The sequence below is a fragment of the Balaenoptera ricei genome, chromosome 2 (genome assembly GCF_028023285.1).
Source record: "Balaenoptera ricei isolate mBalRic1 chromosome 2, mBalRic1.hap2, whole genome shotgun sequence".
Lineage (NCBI taxonomy): Eukaryota > Metazoa > Chordata > Mammalia > Artiodactyla > Balaenopteridae > Balaenoptera > Balaenoptera ricei.
In genome coordinates, this window is record NC_082640.1 from 25,948,605 (window position 1) to 25,968,623 (window position 20,019).

A 20,019-nucleotide genomic window follows, 5' to 3' on the forward strand; every position below is an offset into this window, starting at 1 on the left:
GAGTAATATTCCATTGTATATATGTACCATATCTTCTTTATCCATTCCTCTGGTGATGGACATTTAGGTTGCTTCCATGTCTTGGTTATTGTAAATAGTGCTGCAATGAACATTGGGGTGCATGTATCTTTTTGAATTATGGTTTTCTTCACATATATGCCCAGGAGTGGGATTGCTGGATTATATGGTAGCTCTCTTTTTAGATTTTTAAGGAAGCTCCATACTGTTCTCCATAGTGGCTACACCAGTTTACATTCCCACCAACAGTGTAGGAGGGTTCCCTTTTCTCCACACCCTCTCCAGCATTTATTGTTTGTAGACTTTTTGATGATGGCCATTCTTACTGGTGTGAGGTGATTTGCATTTCTCTAATAATTAGTGATGTTGAGCATTTTTTCATGTGTTTTTTGGCCATATATATGTCTTCTTTGTAGAAATGTCTGTTTAGATCTTTTGCCCATTTTTTGACTCGGTTGTGTACTCTGTCTTTTTTAATGTACTCAAGAACTTGGGGGTTTTTATTGAGTGAATATATACCACCTTTGCTTGTTCTGTTCCACCTTAGCAATGGAACTCATGAGTTTGAATGAATATTAAATTTTAAGCTGCAAGCTGCTTTTAGAGCCTCAAACTCATGTAAATTATAAATTAACTGGAACTAATTTTAATTGTTTTTTCTGATTTGAATAATCCAAAATTTATTTTTAACTCCCTACGTAACCACAGAAGCAAAATTAAGCCTTTGTTAGCTTTTTATTCAATAGAGAATGAGTTTAAATGATTTCTACAAATAGTAAGGGATGTATCTACAAAACTAGTACATAACAAATAGTTTGTTTTGTATTCCTGCTAGTTAAAAGCAAACACATACCACCTCTGCAGTATTTATTTTGGCATTCATGAGTTGAGTAATATATTTAATTTACATATGTATTGGAATAGTGCTAAATGTTCTGATTAAAAATGAAATGCACTTGTACTTTACCTCATGTTGGTGGTATTTAGTTACACCAAAATCACTTCATCAAAAAATAGTTGTGCAATGAAAGTTAAATTTTGTTACATTATGGGTGTTTTTTGTTTTGGTTTTAGTTATACAAAAGATTTAAAATACCTGGAGCACCACCAGCATCAATGGGGAGAGGAAGAGACTGGAATGTTGACTTAATTCCCAAGTTCCTTATGGCGAATGGTAAAGAATTCCAACTTAAATTTATGATAGTACGTTGAATCCGATTTGAAAGTAGAAAGTAACTGTTGACAGAGAGTGTTATTCCGGGTATGTGGAAGTGGATTCCGTTGAATGGCAACGGTATGGTGAGTAATAGGGCCCATTAGAGGCATCTAGAGTCGGTAAGTTAAGAATGGAGGGAAGAGGGGGTGACTTCTTAGTAATTGGTTTTGGAGAAATAAAATTATGCTGTGGCATAATACATATCAGAATTGTAAGCATTTGTAACAGACTTTCCTCTTGATACTTTGGTGACAGTCTTAGGTAACTGGGCCTTCAGAAACAGCCATATTAATGTTTTTTTCTAGTTTGTAAGCTTTCACAGTTATTTTTTCATATTAATTTTTTCTCATTTTTTTTCTTTTTTCCTCCCGTTTTATTGAGATATAATTGACATACAGCACTGTATAAGTTTAAGGTATACAGCATAATGATTTGACGTACATGTATTGTGAAGATTACCATAGTAAGTTTAGTGAAAATCCATCATCTCATATAGATACAAAAAAGAAAAAGAAAAAAATGGTTTTTTTTCTTGTGATGAGATCTCTTAGGATCCACTCTCTTAACAACTTAGGTCCCCTTTAAATGCTGGAAGATAGGACTCACTGGCAGCTGCCTCCCTTAGATAAGGCCTCCTGAGCTCTCAAGTTCCCCTCAGCTTCCACCACTTCCTACCTTCCCTTAAGCCCAGTCCACCTTGCTCATTTCTATTACCTGCCTGGCCTCAGTAGGAAATGAGTTTGCAAACTGGTCTGTAACGTGCTAGGCTAGATAGAGAGAAAAGGACAGGCAGGTGGGTGGGTGGGGGATGGGGGGCGGTAAGCAAGTAAATGTGAGTGAGTGAACAGTGAGAGACATAAATGCTCATATTCCAGGTAGGTCCCTTAACTCAGTTAAGGAACCGATCCACACACTGTGCACACTTTCCTCACTATACATGGAACTGGGTGGAAGAGACATTTCCCAGGACAGTGTCTTCTGTTCATCAGCTCCCATGAAACAACTGGGGCACCTGACAAAGAATAAAAGGGAACTGAAAACAAATGATTGCATAATGTGTTAATGGCATTGCAGTAGTATAAAAAGTGTGACTTTTTTCAAATAATTATCATAATCAAGTTATATTAAAAGAAAAATTCCTACAAAGGCAATAATTTTGGTGTGCGCAGAATTCCAATCTCAAATCTTAACTTTTGGTAAATAAATACTAATAACGTCTTTGTGGCTGCTCTCAAATGTATGCCAATCAGAAGATCTTCTTGAGGTTCATTCATCAGTAGAAACATGGACACATCTCACTGTAATGCGGCAGAAATGGCAGCTGTGAAGTCATAAATACGGCCTCAGGTGGCCCCAAGGAACACTGCAGTGGTAGAGTGGATCCACCCTCCTGGTCGGCGACCATGGCTTTCAGCAGGGCTCATATCACAGAACAGAGGGCTCAGGCACTGGGGGTACTTGGAGATCATCTGATGATTCACTTTGCCTCACGGAGCACAAAGAGTAAGAAGAAACTGGATTCAATATGCTCTAGTGGGCTTTTTCTTTTCTTTTTGCGGGGGAGGGGGTCTTTTGTGTGCTTTAAAAATAATGTGAAGTCCCTAGGTAACACCAAAGAGCTCAGTGAAGTCTGAATCATCTGACACTGTTCAATATACATGAAACTTTAAGACAGCTGAGTGGATTTATTTCTGTACATCCTTTTGAGAATCACTAATATTACTGGTTCATACTTGTGGGTCATTTCTGTTAGGAAATTTTTTAAAGGTATATGAAGGCAGTGAGTAGAAAAGGAAATAAGGCCAAGGCAGAGAGAAGGAGGTGGAAGAGGCGAGGAAACGGAGGGAAGTAATGCCGTAAGACTTTGCAAAGTTCAGTCCATGGACTAAGGGACACTTGGGAGCTGGTTGGAAATGCAGAATCTCGGGCGCTACCTACACCTATGCAAGCAAAATTTGTATTTTAATAAGATCCCTGGGCAATTCCTAAGCAGAATGACGTTTGAGAAGCACTGCCTTAACAGTCCATTGCAGGCTCTTTAATGTCAGAAAAAGATGAGATACGGTGAGAAAACTTCACAAAATGTCTTTACCTGGGCGACCCCAGACCACCTACAAAACCTGTCTGAGCTTCATTTCCTTATCTGTAAAATGGAGATGATAATAATAGTAATATGATAGGGTGGTTCTGAGGACTGAGGGAGTTGTTAAATAACCCTTTCAAAGGTCTTGGCATAGAATAAGTAATGGATGTTCATTAGATTTTTGTTTTTAAAACGCATCACGGTATTTTCTTAGTTCCTGGTTTAATGGGTATATTATTTTAGAACATTATAATTTTAGCTGTTGAATTTTTTGAAACTTTTTTTTCCCTAGGCAAACTAATAAACTAATCCTTAACACAAACTAGAAATTTAAAATATACTCTTTTTCTCATATTTTTAATTAGAGGAGTATCTTTAAATTGCTGTGATTTTTAGCATCTTTTTCTGAGATGACGTTGAAAAACTAAATTGTAAGTATAAGTCTATTTATGTCCCATGAAATAAAGTATGTACCACCCTTTCCCCCTTTTTGAATTTATGTTCTATAATTTGGGAATATGTTCAATGGAAAGATCCTATTGGAATTTTCTCTGAAATTTGAAGTTAAATCACTGAATTATCTTGAGGTTAATTGTAAACACAAAATTTTTATTATATAAATGATAAAATTATTTAATTAAAATTAGAAAACACAGATAAGCAGAAAGGAAATAAAATTTTCATAACCAGAATCTTATTGTTTAGAATCATGGTTCATATTCTGGTGTATCACCTGCCAGTTTCCCCCCCACCTCTTCCCAGATAACATGTTTTTCAGTCAGTATACTGTGAACATTTAAAGGAGAGAGGGAGGGATGGAACCAGGGGCTGGATGGGATGATAAATCTCATTGTATACTCCTGGAAGTGTAGTATGGGGATAAAGGCAGTAATTTTCTTTCTTTCTTTTTTAAAAAATATTTATTTATTTATTTGCTTGTGCCGGGTATTAGTTGTGGCAGGTGGGCTCCTTAGTTTCCGTTCATGGGCTCCTTAGTTGTGGCATGCGAACTCTTAGTTGCGGCATGCATGTGGGATCTAGTTCCCTGACCAGGGATCGAACCCGGGCCCCCTGCCTTGGGAGCGCGGAGTCTTATCCACTGCACCACCAGGGAAGTCCCTAAAGGCAGTAATTTTTTAAGGCTTTTTCCTTTATATTGCCAGATTTTACTTTCACCAGTAGACTGAGGCTGCCCCTTTCCCAGTACCTTTGCCACTCCCAGATATTATTCATTTTAGTTTTTGTGATTTTGTCATACTAGAAGACAAAATAGTGGATTTTTAAAATATGTCTACTTACTAGAGGGTGAAATGATTTCTAGAGTTACTGGCTTTCATGTTCCTTAATGAACTGGCCAGTCTTTCGCTTTGCACATTTTTCTGTTGACGTTTTTGTGTTTTTCCTTACTGATGTAAAAGAGCTTATTATAACAGCTGTTAAATGCCCTTATTTATTTATTTATTTATGGCTGTGTTGGGTCTTCGTTTCTGTGCGAGGGCTTTCTCTAGTTGCGGCAAGTGGGGGCCACTCTTCATCGCGGCGCGCGGGCCTCTCATTATCGCGGCCTCTCTTGTTGTGGAGCACAGGCTCCAGACGTGCAGGCTCAGTAATTGTGGCTCACGGGCCTAGTTGCTCCGTGGCATGTGGGATCTTCCCAGACCAGGGCTCGAACTCGTGTTCCCTGCATTGGCAGGCAGATTCTCAACCACTGCGCCACCAGGGAAGCCCCTAAATGCCCTTTTGAAGTATGTTGAAAGTATCTTTTCCAGTTTGTGATTGGCATTATATATAACTCTTGTGGGTTTTTTTTTTTCTGTACAAAAGCTTTTATTTTTCACACATTCGTTGGTTGAGCTTTCTTTTATTGGTTTTGATTTGGAAGGCTATGTTTAAAATTTTTCTCTCTACCTCAAGTTTATAAAAATACTAATATCTGCTTTTAATGGTATTATGGTTTCATGTTTTCACTTTATAAATAAGTTCATCTATTTTGTTTTGTTTTTTTGTCAGAGCATCTATCTTATTCCTTCATAGAACTATGAAAATATGTAACAATTTTATTTTATTAAAAAAAATTTTTTTTTGAAGTATAGTTGATTTACAATGTTGTGTTAGTTTCAGGTGTACAGCAAAGTGAATTAGTTGTACATACACATATATCACTTTTTTAGATTCTTTTCCCGTATAGGCCATTACAGAGTATTGAGTAGAGTTCCCTGTGCTATAGAGTAGGTCCTTATTAGTTATCTATTTTATATATAGTAGTGTGTTTATGTCAATCCCAATCTCCCAAGGTTCATCTATCTTAACATGAATAAATTTATCTATTTTATTACCCTGTTGTTTGAGAAGTAGAGATAGAAATTTATTTTTTCAAAATGGCTAATCAGTTGTTCCTCAACATCATTTATCTTTTCCACTTTGATTAGAAAACTTTCATCATACATTAAATTCTTTTACATGGGTCTCTATTTTTCACTGATTTATGGACTAGTTAATATACAGTATACTGAAACATTTGGCTGCATAAAGGTCTCCTCATTACTCTATTTCTTGTTCTCAAAAAGAATTTTTTTTGATTGTCCTTGTATGTTTATCCTTTCGAATGAGCTTTAAAATAATTTTGTTTGGTTTCTCAAAGAAGTTTACTGTTTCTAGTATACCAAAATTTCTTTGGTTTATCCTAGCTTTTTCTTGACCCAAAACTAGTATTCATTTTAATAAATATAAATTGAGTTAGGAACTGAAAAGCACAAATTCCTGGAGAATTTTGCCTATGAGTTGTCTCTCTTTAAAATACAGTAGGAACTTTAAAGAAACCCAAACCCATTTGCAGTAGTACTATAATTCTAAACCTCATACTTCTAATAATTATTGTGTAACTTTTACAAAAGCATGTTGAAGTTATTAACCTTGAAGTTGTAACATTTAAAAAAAGTCTAAATATGCTAAGCAATAGGTCTGCATTCTGATTGTCCTATTTAAAATATGGCTTTGGAGACTTTTCTAGGAGTTACTGGATGGTGTTAAGAAAAAATTGGAAAGCCATTAGTATTAGTAAATGTACTTTTATTTCTGCTGATTTTTGAAAGTAGTAAGATTTAAGTAACAGTTTGAATTATGTGACTCTTACAGGTCAGCTGGTTAAGATGCTGCTTTTTACAGAGGTCACTCGCTATCTGGATTTCAAAGTGACTGAAGGGAGCTTTGTTTATAAGGGAGGAAAAATCTACAAGGTTCCTTCCACTGAAGCAGAAGCCCTGGCATCTAGTAAGTAATTCTATTTTATTTTCTCAGAATATTAGGATTTTATAATGTAAAGGGATCTTAGAGATAAAATTTAAGGTCCCCTGAATTAGTCATCCACCCACTCATCCAGTCAACAAAGATTTATTGGGAGTATGTTATGTGCTAGACACTGTTCTAGGCAGTTGAGAGTACTTCAGTAAACAAGATGTTCAGAAATTCCTGCCCTTCTGAAGCCTGGAGAGGTTTTATCTTATGGAGCCTGTTGCTGGTGAAGCTGAGCCTTCACAGGTCTAGTATACTCTTTTCAGATTAATAATTCGTGAGAGTCACTGTCTCTTGGATTGTTTCCTGTGTGCTAGGCTCTGTGGGAGACACTTCACATTTGCTTTCTTACTTGACTTGTGAAGCGCTTTGTGAGGTAGGGTTTCCATTTTATAGATGAGGAAACTCAGGCCCCAAATCACATAGGTAATGAGTGGCAGGATGGCATTGAAACCCTGGTGGGACTGCTGCACAGCCCGTGAACTTCATCACCCATCTACGCTGACCTCCTTTGCTACTCTGTCCAACATGGTGTTCTGGTGGCGCTCATCCTCTAAGTGGTGCTGGTGTCATTCTCCAGCATCTCTGTTTCTAGGAATTCCCAGTGAATATGGAGTGATTTTATTTTCTGCCCCAAATTATTTCCTCTACTGGCTCATCAAAGATTTCTGCTTAACATTTTTTATTCTGAGCCTTTTAAATAGCAAACACCCCGAGAAAAGACCTTCCGTCCTTTAAGGTGTTTTTGTTGCCATGCAGAGCAGTTTAAGGAAGGATAAATTTGTATAACTAAAGGGTAGATAAGTTTTGTAGGTGCTGTAGGAGTTCAGAGGAGGGAAGGGTTTGCATTGGGAGAATAGGAAGAGTGCCAGTAAATTCTCCAGTAATTATTTTGGCATTAAGATTGGAAAAGATTTCTCACCTAGGGGTCGTCCCTGGTGGCGCAGCGGTTAAGAATCCGCCTGCCAATGCAGGGGACACGGGTTCGAGCCCTGGTCCTGGAAGATCCCACATGCCGTGGAGCAACTAAGTCCATGCACCACAGCTACTGAGCCTGAGCTCTAGAGCCCATGAGCCACAACTACTGAAGCCCGCATGCCTAGAGCCCATGCTCCACAACAAGAGAAGCCACCGCAAGGAGAAGCCCGCTCACCGCAACAAAGATTAGCCCCCGCTCGCTGAAACTAGAGAAAGCCCGTGCGCAGCAATGAAGACCCAACGCAGACCAAAAAAAAAAAAAAAATTTCTCACCTAAAAACCTAGTTTAAGTTATTTTGGCAGTTTTTCTAACTCCATTTATTTACTTCTTGCTATTAGGGGAGAAAATATTGGGCATAAAACATTGAAAGACACTAAAGCTAGAAAGTAAAAAATAGCACTAAGAATTGCGGCCAGGTTGGGAGTGACAGTTGGGTAAGGGAAGGAATGGCTTCTGATTGAATGTAGGGGAGTTCTTGGTGTGATCATGGGTTAGAAATCATTTAAAGTCTTTTCAGTGACACTGCATCTAATTTAAATAAAGTGTTTTCATAGAAATACGAGTTCAACAGTTTGAGTAGAACTCTTTTAAACAAAGTTTGGGTTTTTTAGTTTAAAATTTTTATCCTCTCTTTGAGCTCTTATCTACATTAAAAGCTTCAACCACTTCCTTCATTTAATAAAAATTGAAGGACTTACCTTAACAGTTTTATGTTTCTGTTTTTGATTTAATATTTTCAAATATGTATAACATTTATATGACTTGAAAGTCAAAATTATATTGAAAGATATATTTAGAGTCTTATCTTTGCCACTCCATTCTTTCCACTCTGATAGGTGGTCATTTTTACTGATTTCTGATTTACCCTCCTTATGTTTCTTTTTGCAAAAATAAGCAAATATATTAATGTATGTATTTTTAAGGTTAGATTTATTGAGGTTTAATTTACATACACTAGGATTTACCTATTTTAGTGTACAGTTTCATGAAGTTTTACCAATCACTACCTTATCAGCAACTGTTTTTATATTAATGGATAGGATTTTGAAGTTGGAGTGGCAGGGAAGACATTTCTAGGCAGAATGAATGAATGGGGTAGGAAAAGTGTAGAGGGTGGGAAGTTCAAGAGAAAGATAAATAAAAACAAATTATTTTATGCTTTTAATAATAGCTAACATTTTTGAACATTATGTGCAGGCATTTATGTACTAATTATTTTATGTGTATAGTCTAAGTTTATTTTATATAGTCCTTCACTACAACACTCTGAGACGTGGTGCTATTATCTATATTGACAGATGGGAACACCGAGGTATACAGGTGTGAAAGAGCCCAAAGTAGCATAGTTCATGACTAGTAAAACTAGTTTGAAGCCAGATTTGTCAGACTCAAGAACCCCACACTCTTAACCGCTGAACTATCTAGTATATAAATGTAGCTTCTCAGATATTTTAACAACTGTCACGTACACTGGAATTCCTTTTTTCTCCGTGCTACATATTTCCAGTTCCTGTGGTGGTTTCTCATATAATATGCCGCCTAGGTCTCTTGGCCACTTTTCTTTGGAAATTCTCTGATTTGCCAAGATTATCTTATATATAATAGAATTAGAGCCAGACCAGACCTGATACTCCAAGTGTTGTCTGCCCACTCAGTGTCCTTGGGACTTTTACTTTCCTAGGACAATATATTTCTATTAATGTAGCCTAAGTTTACATTGGCTTTTTTAGGAGCTGTATATACTGTTGGTTCTTGTGGTAGGTCATGATGCCAGCTAAAACCTCAAGGTTCCAATAAATATTTGTTCATTGGTCAAATGTTATTTTAGTCAAATAAATGAGAAATATATTTGGCTTCTAGAGTAATGTTGAACACAGATACTATGTTCAGAAAAGTTTGAGACATTTTCATGAATAGCTTTGAAACGTGCCCAGCAAAATCTTGTATCCTCTGTTGAATCTTTAGCTTGCTTGTTTGTTCTCACTCTTACCGCTGTGAGGCATCTGTTTGTCAGGAGCACCTTTGACATCTCAGGGCTTGTGGCCGTCAGGAGTTGGTGTGCCTGCTGCAAAGCCCAGCTGTGAACTGGGGTGGGGCTGTTTAGGTCCACTGTCGGAATGACATGTCGTGTGCCATGTTTTAGTGCTTTTCTTGTGACGTTAATTCTACTCTGATTTTTCTATTTTTTATTTTTTTATTCACTTGTCAAATCTTATACTTGTTAGTTAATTGGAACGCTTTTTTCTGTTCTCTTATTGAAACTGCTCTGGATATTGTAGCTTTATTCTGTTTTAAAAGTCTTGACGTAAGTGTCTTTTTTGGTAAATAAACCTCAGTGTGCAAGTGAATGAAGGAAAAGTAAAACCACTTGAAATGAGTGAAGGTACAACTCAGTGGACTAACTGTGAAAAAGATTTTTTCTAGTCCTTTTATCATATAATTTGAGTATTTTCTTTATATATTGTATGTCCAGTATATGAACAAGTCAACTTCTTTTATATTCAGTCCCATCAGATGTTAATTATATGGATTGAATATTTATTGAACACTTGCTATATGCCAGGTACCCTTCTAGGTTTGGGGGTAGGGAGGGTGCAACAGAAGGAAAAAAGTAAACAAAAATGCTATCCCTATTGGAGCTTCCATTAGTGGGAGACTGACTATAGATAAGTAAGGAGAAGCATTTCAGATGGTGATATAATCTGATATAAAAGCGTATCAGATGGATATGGAGATGAAAGGAGGGAGTGAGGGTGGGGCTACTGTTTTAAATAGGGTGACCAGGGAAGGCATCGTCATATAGAAGTAGCTGTTGAGAATTACATGGTAGGAAATAATATTTGAATTCGTTAAATTAGGACTTTTTCAGAATGAGCATCGGGTCTCTCACATGTTGGTAATTGCACTGGTATCTGGTTCTGACATAAAGGGATGGAGGAGCAGCTTAGAGCATCTCCTCTGTGCTGGGAGACAGGAGTCCACTGTGCTGGGAGAGTGTCCCTGTCAGGCTCAAGGCTTGGAGGAGGGAGGGAGATGAAAAGAGGGAAAGAGTGGGGAATTTAAGAATACACAGTAGATTTTCATTTTTATTTTAAGAGAAGTTATGCGATAACTCAACAATAAACTGTTGGTAAGAGCTTTAGGTTCCAACAGGCAGTGTCCACCAGAGTGACCCCCAAGTTGTAAGTGCATTGCAGTGGTGACTCGTGTTTCCTTTGGCTGTTTTACACCTTCCCCTGAAACTACACTTGTGTCTTAAGTAGGGGGCTGTGTGGTAATAGAATATTTCTTTTTAGCCTTATGCTTTTACTGTGTGTGCAGTCTGTCCATTGTTTTAAAGCTAGGTTGTAAATATTAATTTAAAAAGTTAAATGTAGTCAGCTGTCATGAATAGCCTCATGATCATTTTAATTTTCAGCTTTGTTGATTTCAGCTATAGTCTTGGGGGAAATAATGTTTAAAATATCAAAATATTCAACTGTCAACAGATATAAAAGAAATGGTTAAGCGTTTATTTTTAAAGCTATAGTTGTTTTTAAAGTAGCCGTATGGTTTAAGAAAGGGGAAGAAGGAGATGGAACCAGAAAATTTTCTTTTCCTTTGACTTTGTCTTTCTACCAGCTATCTACAGTAGCAGGGATCCTGACTCGTAGGAAGAACTGAGGGTTTCTTAGGTGGTAGTTCATAGCTTTCTCCTGATCTACTTTTTAGTGTAAAAAGCAGTGAACTGCTTATCTAGAACTTCATGAAAGTGACTGGCAGCATAACCAGCATCTAAATTTCTTTGAGGTCAAATTGTTCTTGGTATCTAAGCTGCTTTTCCATTAAATGCCAGAGTGTATCTTAGCATACAGAAAAAAAAAATGAAGTGCATTGAGAATTTTAGGCAGTTGCTGGAGTATAGATCAGAGTTGTCAAAAAAACAGATAGATAGATGCCTTCATGAATAATAGTTTTTCAAAGTCTTATTTATCTTGTACCTAATAAGAGGTATAATTATACATGTTGCATTTAATTAATTACTGGTTATAATTACTTGTAATTGTAGTGTAAAATTGAAGGCTTAATAGCTGATCTGTTGTAATTATGACAGTTTATTTTAAAGTGTTATGAAACTGTCAGTTTATTTTAAAGCAATGGCCAAACTCCCATATTTTAAATTGCACATTGCCTTAGAAGAGCCTCAGATAACATAAAATATTTAAACTTTATTTTCACATTTTCTTTTCCTCAGTGTCCTATTGTGAGTGTGTGCTTTTTGAAAAATTCTTTTTTAGGCCTAATGGGGCTGTTTGAAAAACGTCGATTCAGAAAATTCCTGGTGTATGTTGCCAACTTTGATGAGAATGATCCTAGAACTTTTGAGGGCATTGATCCTAAGAAGACGGCAATGCGAGAGGTGTATAAGAAATTTGACCTGGGCCAAGATGTTATAGATTTTACTGGTCATGCCCTGGCACTTTACAGAACTGATGAGTAAGTTTTTTGGTTTTTAGATTTATATTTTTCTTGGAATTCTTCACTGAATTTCCCAATTCTGCAGAGTGGAAATTCTAAGAAAACAAATATATAGCTCTATTATACTACCAAAGAAGAAGTTCTAACTGCAAATTAGAGTTAGAACCTTTTAAGTAAAATATGGAGATGTTGAATTAAAATCCATTCAGAAAAAGATTTTAAATTGAATATAAGAATGCAAACCGAAGCCCTTTTCTAATGGTCATTTCCTTTTGTCTAGCTATTTAGATCAACCATGTTGTGAAACCATTAATAGGATTAAACTTTACAGTGAATCTTTGGCAAGATATGGCAAAAGCCCATACCTTTATCCACTCTACGGCCTTGGAGAACTGCCACAAGGATTTGCACGGTGAGAGCCCATGTTTAATCTTTGTGCTAAATAAAACCTCACTGATCCTGAACCTCGTCTTGAACGGTAGTTTATGATATGGTTGTGGTTGTGAATAATGAGACAAGATTTGTCTGTGAGTGGTGAGGTGTTTTTTGTTTTTATTGAAGTAAAATTTATATACAGTGAAACCACAGATTTGTGGTTAAAAAAAAAATGAGTTGGACGTATATATAGACCTGTGTAACCAAAACTCCAATCTAGATGTAGAACATTTTCCTTACTCCAGAAGTTCCCTTGTATCCCCTCATAATCACCACCACCCCTGCACTGTAACAACTACATTTGTGGTTCCTATCACCATAGAACACTTTTGCTTGTTTTTGAAGTTTTATTATTTATATATGTACTCACTTTTTTAAAAAAATTATTTATTTTTTTATTTATTTATGGCTGCGTTGGGTCTTTGTTGCTGCACACGGGCTTTCTCTAGTTGCAGTGAGCAGGAGCTACTCTTTGTTGTGGTACGCGGGCTTCTCATTGTGGTGGCTTCTCTTGTTGCGGAGCATGGGCTCTAGGCGTGTGGGCTTCAGTAGTTGTGGCACGTGGGCTCAGTAGTTGTGGTTCGCGGGCTCTAGAACGCAGGCTCAGTAGCTGTGGCGCACAGGCTTAGTTGCTCTGCGGCATGTGGGATCTTCCCGGACCAGGGATTGAACCCGTGTCCCCTGCATTGGCAGGCGGATTCTTAACTACTGCGCCACCAGGGAAGTCCCTATGTACTCATTTTTATCTGGCTTTTGCTTAACAATATTTTTGAGATTCAGCCATGTTGATGCATGTGCTGTTAATTCATTTAAAAAATACTGAGTAATGTTTCATTATGTGAATTATGTGAATATACCACATTGTCCTGTTGATGGACATCTGGGTAGTTTTCAAAACGTTTTGGGGTATTATGAATGAAGCTACTATGAACTTTTGTGTAAAATTGTGTATGGACATCAGTTGTCATTCTTTCGGGTACATATCCAGGAGCGGAATTGCTGGCTGATATGGCAAGTATATGTTTAACTTGATAAGACTGCCCAACAACTTTCCAGAGTGGTTGTACCATTTTACATTCACTTAGCAGCATGTGAGAGTTCTGGTTGCTCCACATACCTGCCAACGTTTAGTATTGTCAGTCTTCTTAATTTTAACGACCCAAGTAGGTGTGAAATGCTATCTCATTATGGTTTTAATTTACATTTCCTGAGGACTAACGTTGATCACCTTTTCATGAGCTTGTTTTGTATAATTTTGTGGTGTGAGTGTTCATTTCTTTTGCACATTTTCAGAGATTGGGCTGTCTTTTTGTTTTTGATTTGTAGGCAATCTTGATGTATCCTGACTGCAAGTCTTCTGTCAGTATACGTATTATAAATGTTTCTCTTAGTCTGTGGCTTGTCTTCTGATAAGCAGAAGTTTTAAATTTTGCTAATTTACCAAAGTGGTTTTTTTTTTAATGTTTAGTGTTTTTTGGTTCCTAAGAAGCTTTGCCTACCTCAGGAGCACAAAGATACTCTCCTATGTCTTTTTCTAGAAGCTTTATAGTTTTAGCTTTGTGTTTAAATCTGTGATTCATCCTGAAATCATGTTGGTGTGTGAGGTGAGGCTTGAGGTTCACTTTTTTCTGTACTGATAATTTAGTTGTTCTAGCACCATTTGTTGTAAAGTTGTCTTGGTGCCTTTGTGAAAAATCAGTTGGCCATATACACATGTCTATTTTGTTCCAATGATCTATTTATTTTTCCTATTCCATTACTACACCATCCTGATTATTACAGTTTTTTATAGTAAGTCTTGAAATCAAGTAATATATAAATCTTTCAACTTTGTTCTTTTTCAAAATTGGTTTGTCTATTCCAGGTCCTTTGCATTTCTACATAGATTTTAGAACAAGGTATCAATTTCTTGAAAAAATTATTTGGTGTGATTTTAGTTGGGATTGAGTTAAACCTATAGATCAATTTGGGAGAGAATTATCTTAATAACATTGAGTTTTCCAGTCCGTGAACGCTGTCTCTCACCATGTATTTAGGTTTTCTTTGGTTCAGCAGTATTTTGTAGCTTTCATTATAGAGATCCAGCACTTTCTTGGTTCAAACTTATTCATAAGTATTATATGTTATTTTGATGCTGCTGTTAATGAAAGTTTCAATTTTATTTAAAGTTGTTTGCTGCTTATATACAGAAGTACAGTTGATTTTTATACTTCCTGTGACCTTGCACTTAGTCTATTTTATAGATTTCTTAGAATTTTCCTTGTACACAGTTACATCATCAGTGAATAGAGAGATTAGCTTCTTCCTGTACAACCTTTGTGTTTTTACCCTCTTGACTTTATGAACTGGCTAGTACTTCCAGAAGAATGAGGAATAGAAGTGGTGAAGATGGACATTCTTGCTTTGTTTCCAGCCTTAAGGGGAATGTTTTCAGTATTTTATTATTAAATATGTTTTCTGTAGGTTTTTTTTAATAGGCAGTTTTGTCAGATTAAATTCCGTTTTATTCATAGCTTGCTGAGAATTTTTATTATGAATGGGTGTTGACATTGAGTTAATAATGCAGACTTTCTTTATGCTATTGTGAATTTTATAGATTGATTTTTGGATATTAAATTAACCTTGCATTCTTAGAGCAAACACTACTTATTCATGATGTATTTTCCTTTTAATTTATTGTTGGATTTAATTTGCATATATGTGTGAGTATGTATGCGTTTGTGTGTGCCTGTTTGTATGTGTACATTCACACACGAGTTCTTGTGCCTATGTTCATGAAAGGTAGTGCTTTATAATTCCTGTAATATTCTTGTCTGTTTTTTTGTATCAGGGTTTAATAGACTCATAACATGAGTTGGAAGAGTTTCCTCCTACTCTGTCTTCTGAAAGAGGTTGTGAAAAATGGTATTGTGCTTAAAGGTTTGATAGAATTGACCAATGAAGCCATCAGGGCCTGTGGAACTTTTCTTATGGGAAGGCTTTTGAGTGTCAATTCATTTTCTTTTAATAGAAATAAGGCTGTTCAAATGTACTATTTCTTATTTTCAGTTGTGTTTTTCAAGGAATTTGACTATTTCAAACAAGTTCTTGAACTTTTTGACAAAAAGTTGTTCAAAATATTTCTTTATTATGTTTTTGATGTCTATAGGATCTTTAGTGAGGTTCCCATCTTCATTCTTGTGATGGATAATTTATAATTTCTCTTTTCTTGATGGGATTTCATCAATTTTATTAATCTTTTCAAAGTGCTAAATTTTTAGCTTTGTTAATTTCCTTTGTAGTTATTTTTTATTTTACTGATTTCTGTTCTTAATTTTTTCCTTTTACTTATTTGGGTTTTTATTTTCTTTTAGTTTTTAAGGTTGAAACAGAATTGATTTTATACTTTTCTTCTCTAACATAAACATTTGAAGGTCTAAATTTCCCTCTAAATATGTACCATCAAATATGGTACCCTATCTTTCCTATGATTTTTTTTTTTTCTTTGACCCTTGGGTTATTTGAAAGTATAGTATTTAATTCCTAAACATTTGAGGATTTCCCTAAATATCGTACTGACATCTAATTTAATTCCATTATGGTCAGAGAACAAACTTGTAAATTTTCAGTCTTTGAAATTAATTAAGGCATAATTTATGGCAAAATATATGATCTGTTTTAGTGAATATGCCCTTGAAAGAATTCTGCATGCATGTTCTAGAAAGGTAGCTCATAGAGTTGTTCAAATGTATATTCTTACTGATTCTTTTTCTAGTTTTGTTGCTGAGAGAGGGTCTTCTACCACAATTGTGGATTTATCTGTTTCCTACTTTAGTTCTGTCAGTTTCTACTTCAGACATTTAAAGCTCTTTTACTAGGTGATACTAATTTCTGATTACATCAAGTCTTCCTTGTCTCATACTAATATAACCATACCAACTTGTTTACTGTTTGAACAATTTTTTTTTTTCCTTTTGCTTTTAAACCCTCTGTGTCTTTATATTTAAAGTGAGTCTCTCACAGACAGCATATAGTTGAATATTGCTTTTTTATCCAATGTGACAACCTTGGCCTTTTAATGAAATTTTTTAGTCATTTATTTTTAATATAATTATTGATATGGTTGGGATTAGATCTGTTGTTTTGCTGCCCCCCCCCCCCAGGTTCCTCTTTACTTTTTTGGAATTAATCAAATATTTTCATCTTAATTGCTTAATTTTTAGCTGTGCCTTTTCATTTCTAATTTTTTAGTGCTCACTCCATAAATTATAATATCATCCTTCATTTATCACAGTTATTTGGAGTTAATACTGTCCTTTACATAAACTGTAAGAACTTTGCAACAATTTCATCCCATTTACTATTCTCCTTTGTGCTGTTGTTGCCTATATTTTAATGTCTACATACTTTATTAAACCCCACAGTACATTAGAATTTCTGCATTAAACAGTCAGTTTAAAGAAATGAAGGGAAGGAAAAATGTAATGATTTGTCCACATTTTTACCATTTTTGATGCTATTCATTTTTTCTTATAAATCCTTGTTTCCATCTGTTGTCATTTCTCTTCAGCTTTTCATTGGCATTCTTGTAGTTACTGTTGATGATCTCTCAGCTTTTGTTTATCTGAAAGTGTTACGTCACCCTCATTTTTGAAGGACTTTCGTTGGCTTAAGATTTTTTTTATTCAGCACTTTATAGCTGTTGTTACCTTCACTTGTGGCCTGCTTTGTTTATGAGAAGTTAGCTGTCAACTGTAATAAATAGTTGTTTCTGTGTTTTTGTTTTTTGTTTGTTTTTTGTTCTTCTGGTTGCTTTCAAGATTTTCTTTGTGTTTTTGGGAGTATAACTAGGATTTGCCTAGGTGTGGTTTTGCTTGGGATTTGCTGAACTGCTTGGATGTGTAAGTCAATTTTTTAGCTCAAGCTGGGAATTTTAAAATCATTATCCTCTTCAGATATTATGTCCCATTTTCTCTCTTGTCCTCTGGGACACCGATTGCTTGTATGTTAGATACTTGGTATTATTCCATAGTACAGGGGTCTCCAACCCCTGGTAAAGGTCCTCAGCCTGTTAGGAACCAGGCCGCACAGCAGGAGGTGAGTGGCGGGTGAGCGAGCGAAGCTTCATCTGCTGCTCCCCATTGCTCGCGTTACCGCCTGAACAAACTCTGCCCCCGCCCCCCCTGCCCCTGGTCTGTGGAAACACTGTCTTCCATGAAACCGGTCCCTGGTGCCAAAAAGGTTGGGGACCGCTGCCATAGGTCACTGAGGCTCTGCTCATTTTTTTGTTCATTTTGTTTATCTGTTTATGTTTCATATTGGGTAATGCGTGTTCATTTAAGTTCACTAGTTCCTTTTTCTGTTACTTCCAATAAGCTGTTAATCACATTCAGTGAGTTTTAATTTTTTAAAAAATATTTTTTCAATTGATCTAGAATTTCCATTTTTTAAATATAGTTTTCATTTTTTTGGTGAGATTTTCTGTTTATTCATTTTGACTTTCACGAATGTATAACGTTCTTTTTTTTTTAATAGATCTTTATTGGAGTATAATTGCTTCACAATACTGTGTTAGTTTCTTTTGAACAACAAAGCGAATCAGCCATATGCATACACATGTCCCCGTATCCCCTCCCTCTTGAGTCTCCCTCCCATCCTCCCTATCCCACCCCTCTAGGTCATAGCAAAGCACCGAGCCGATCTCCCTGTGTTATGCTGTTGCTTCCCACCAGCTAACTGTTTTACATTCGGTAGTGTATATGTGTCGATGCTACTCTCACTTAGCCCCAGCTTCACCCTCCGACCCCATGTCATCAAGTCCATTCTCTATGTCTACCTCTTTATTCCTGCCCTGCAACTAGGTTCATCAGTACCTTTTTTTTTTTTTTTGATTCCATATATATGCGTTAGCATACAGTATTTGTTTTTCTCTTTCTGACTTACTTCACTCTGTATGACAGACTCTGGGTCCATCCACCTCACTACAAATAACTCAATTTCGTTTTTTTTTTTTAAATTAATTAATTAATTTATTTTTGGCTGTGTTGGGTCTTCGTTTCTGTGCGAGGGCTTTCTCTAGTTGTGGCAAGTGGGGGCCACTCTTCATCGCGGTGCGCGGGCCTCTCACTATCGCGGCCTCTCTTGTTGCGGAACACAGGCTCCAGATGCACAGGCTCAGTAGTTGTGGCTCACGGGCCTAGTTGCTCCGCGGCATGTGCGATCCTCCCAGACCAGGGCTCGAACCCGTGTCCCCTGCATTAGCAGGCAGATTCTCAACCACTGCGCCACCAGGGAAGCCCAATTTCGTTTCTTTTTGTGGCTGAGTAATATTCCATTGTATATATGTGCCACATCTTCTTTATCCATTCATTTGTTGGTGGACATTTAAGTTGGTTCCACGTCCTGGCTATTGTAAATAGTGCTGCAGTGAACATTGTGGTGCATGTCTCTTTCTGAATTATGGTTTTCTCACAGTATATGCCCATTAGTGGGATTGCTGGGTCATATGGTAGTTCTATTTTTAGTTTTTTAAGGAACCTCCATACTGTTTCCCATAGAGGTTGTATCAATTTACATTCCCACCAACAGTGTAGGAGGGTTCCCTTTTCACCACACCCTTTCCAGCATTTATTGTTTCTAGCTTTTTTTGATAATGGCCATTATGTCTGGTGTGAGGTGATACCTCATTTTAGTTTTGATTTGCATTTCTCTAATAATTAGTGATGTTGAGCATCTTTTCATGTGCCTCTTGGCCATCTGTATGTCTTCCTTGGTGAAATGTCTATTTAGGTCTTTTGCCCATTTTTTAACTGGATTGTTTGTTTTTTCGATATTGAGCTCCATGAGCTGTTTGTATACTTTGAAGATTAATCCTTTGTCGGTTGTTTCATTTGCAAATATTTTCTCCTATTCTGAGAGTTGTCTTTTTGTCTTGTTTATGGTTTCCTTTGCTGTTCAAAAGCTTTTAAGTTTAATTAAGTCCCATTTGTTTGTTTATTTATTTTCTTTTTTTTTTAAACACATTTGTTTGTTTATTTATTTTTGGCTGTGTTGGGTCTTCGTTTCTGTGCGAGGGCTTTCTCTAGTTGTGGCGAGCGGGGGCCACTCTTCATCGCAGTGCATGGGCCTCTCACTATCGCGGCCTCTCTTGTTGTGGAGCACAGGCTCCAGACGCGCAGGCTCAGTAGTTGTGGCTCACGGGCCTAGTTGCTCCGCGGCATGTGGGATCTTCCCACACCAGGGCTCGAACCCGTGTCCTCTGCATTGGCAGGCGGATTCTCAACCAGTGCACCACCAGGGAAGCCCCCCATTTGTTTATTTTTGTTTTTATTTCTGTTACTCTAGGAGGTGGGTCAAAAAATAGATGTTGCTGTGGTTTATGTCAGAGTGTTTTTCCTGTTTTCCTCTAAAAGTTTTATAGTGTCTGGTCTTACATTTAAGTCTTTAATCCATTTGGAGTTTATTTTTCTGTATGGTGTCAGGTAGCGTTCTAATTTCATTCTTTTACTTGTAGCTGTCCAGTTTTCCCAGCACCACTTATTGAAGAGGCTGTCTTTTCTC

At 36.7% G+C, this 20,019-nt stretch overlaps 1 protein-coding gene across 1 annotated transcript in view; it reads left to right on the plus strand.

Moving 5' to 3' along the window:
• Positions 1–20,019, plus strand: part of GDI2 (GDP dissociation inhibitor 2) — a 45,247-nt gene that overhangs the window by 14,016 nt on the left and 11,212 nt on the right. The window contains exons 3-6 of the mRNA XM_059912214.1: positions 1,093–1,192; positions 6,453–6,587; positions 11,865–12,063; positions 12,326–12,457. Coding sequence (XP_059768197.1) covers positions 1,093–1,192; positions 6,453–6,587; positions 11,865–12,063; positions 12,326–12,457 — 566 coding nt within the window. The remainder of the gene's footprint in view (positions 1–1,092; positions 1,193–6,452; positions 6,588–11,864; positions 12,064–12,325; positions 12,458–20,019) is intronic.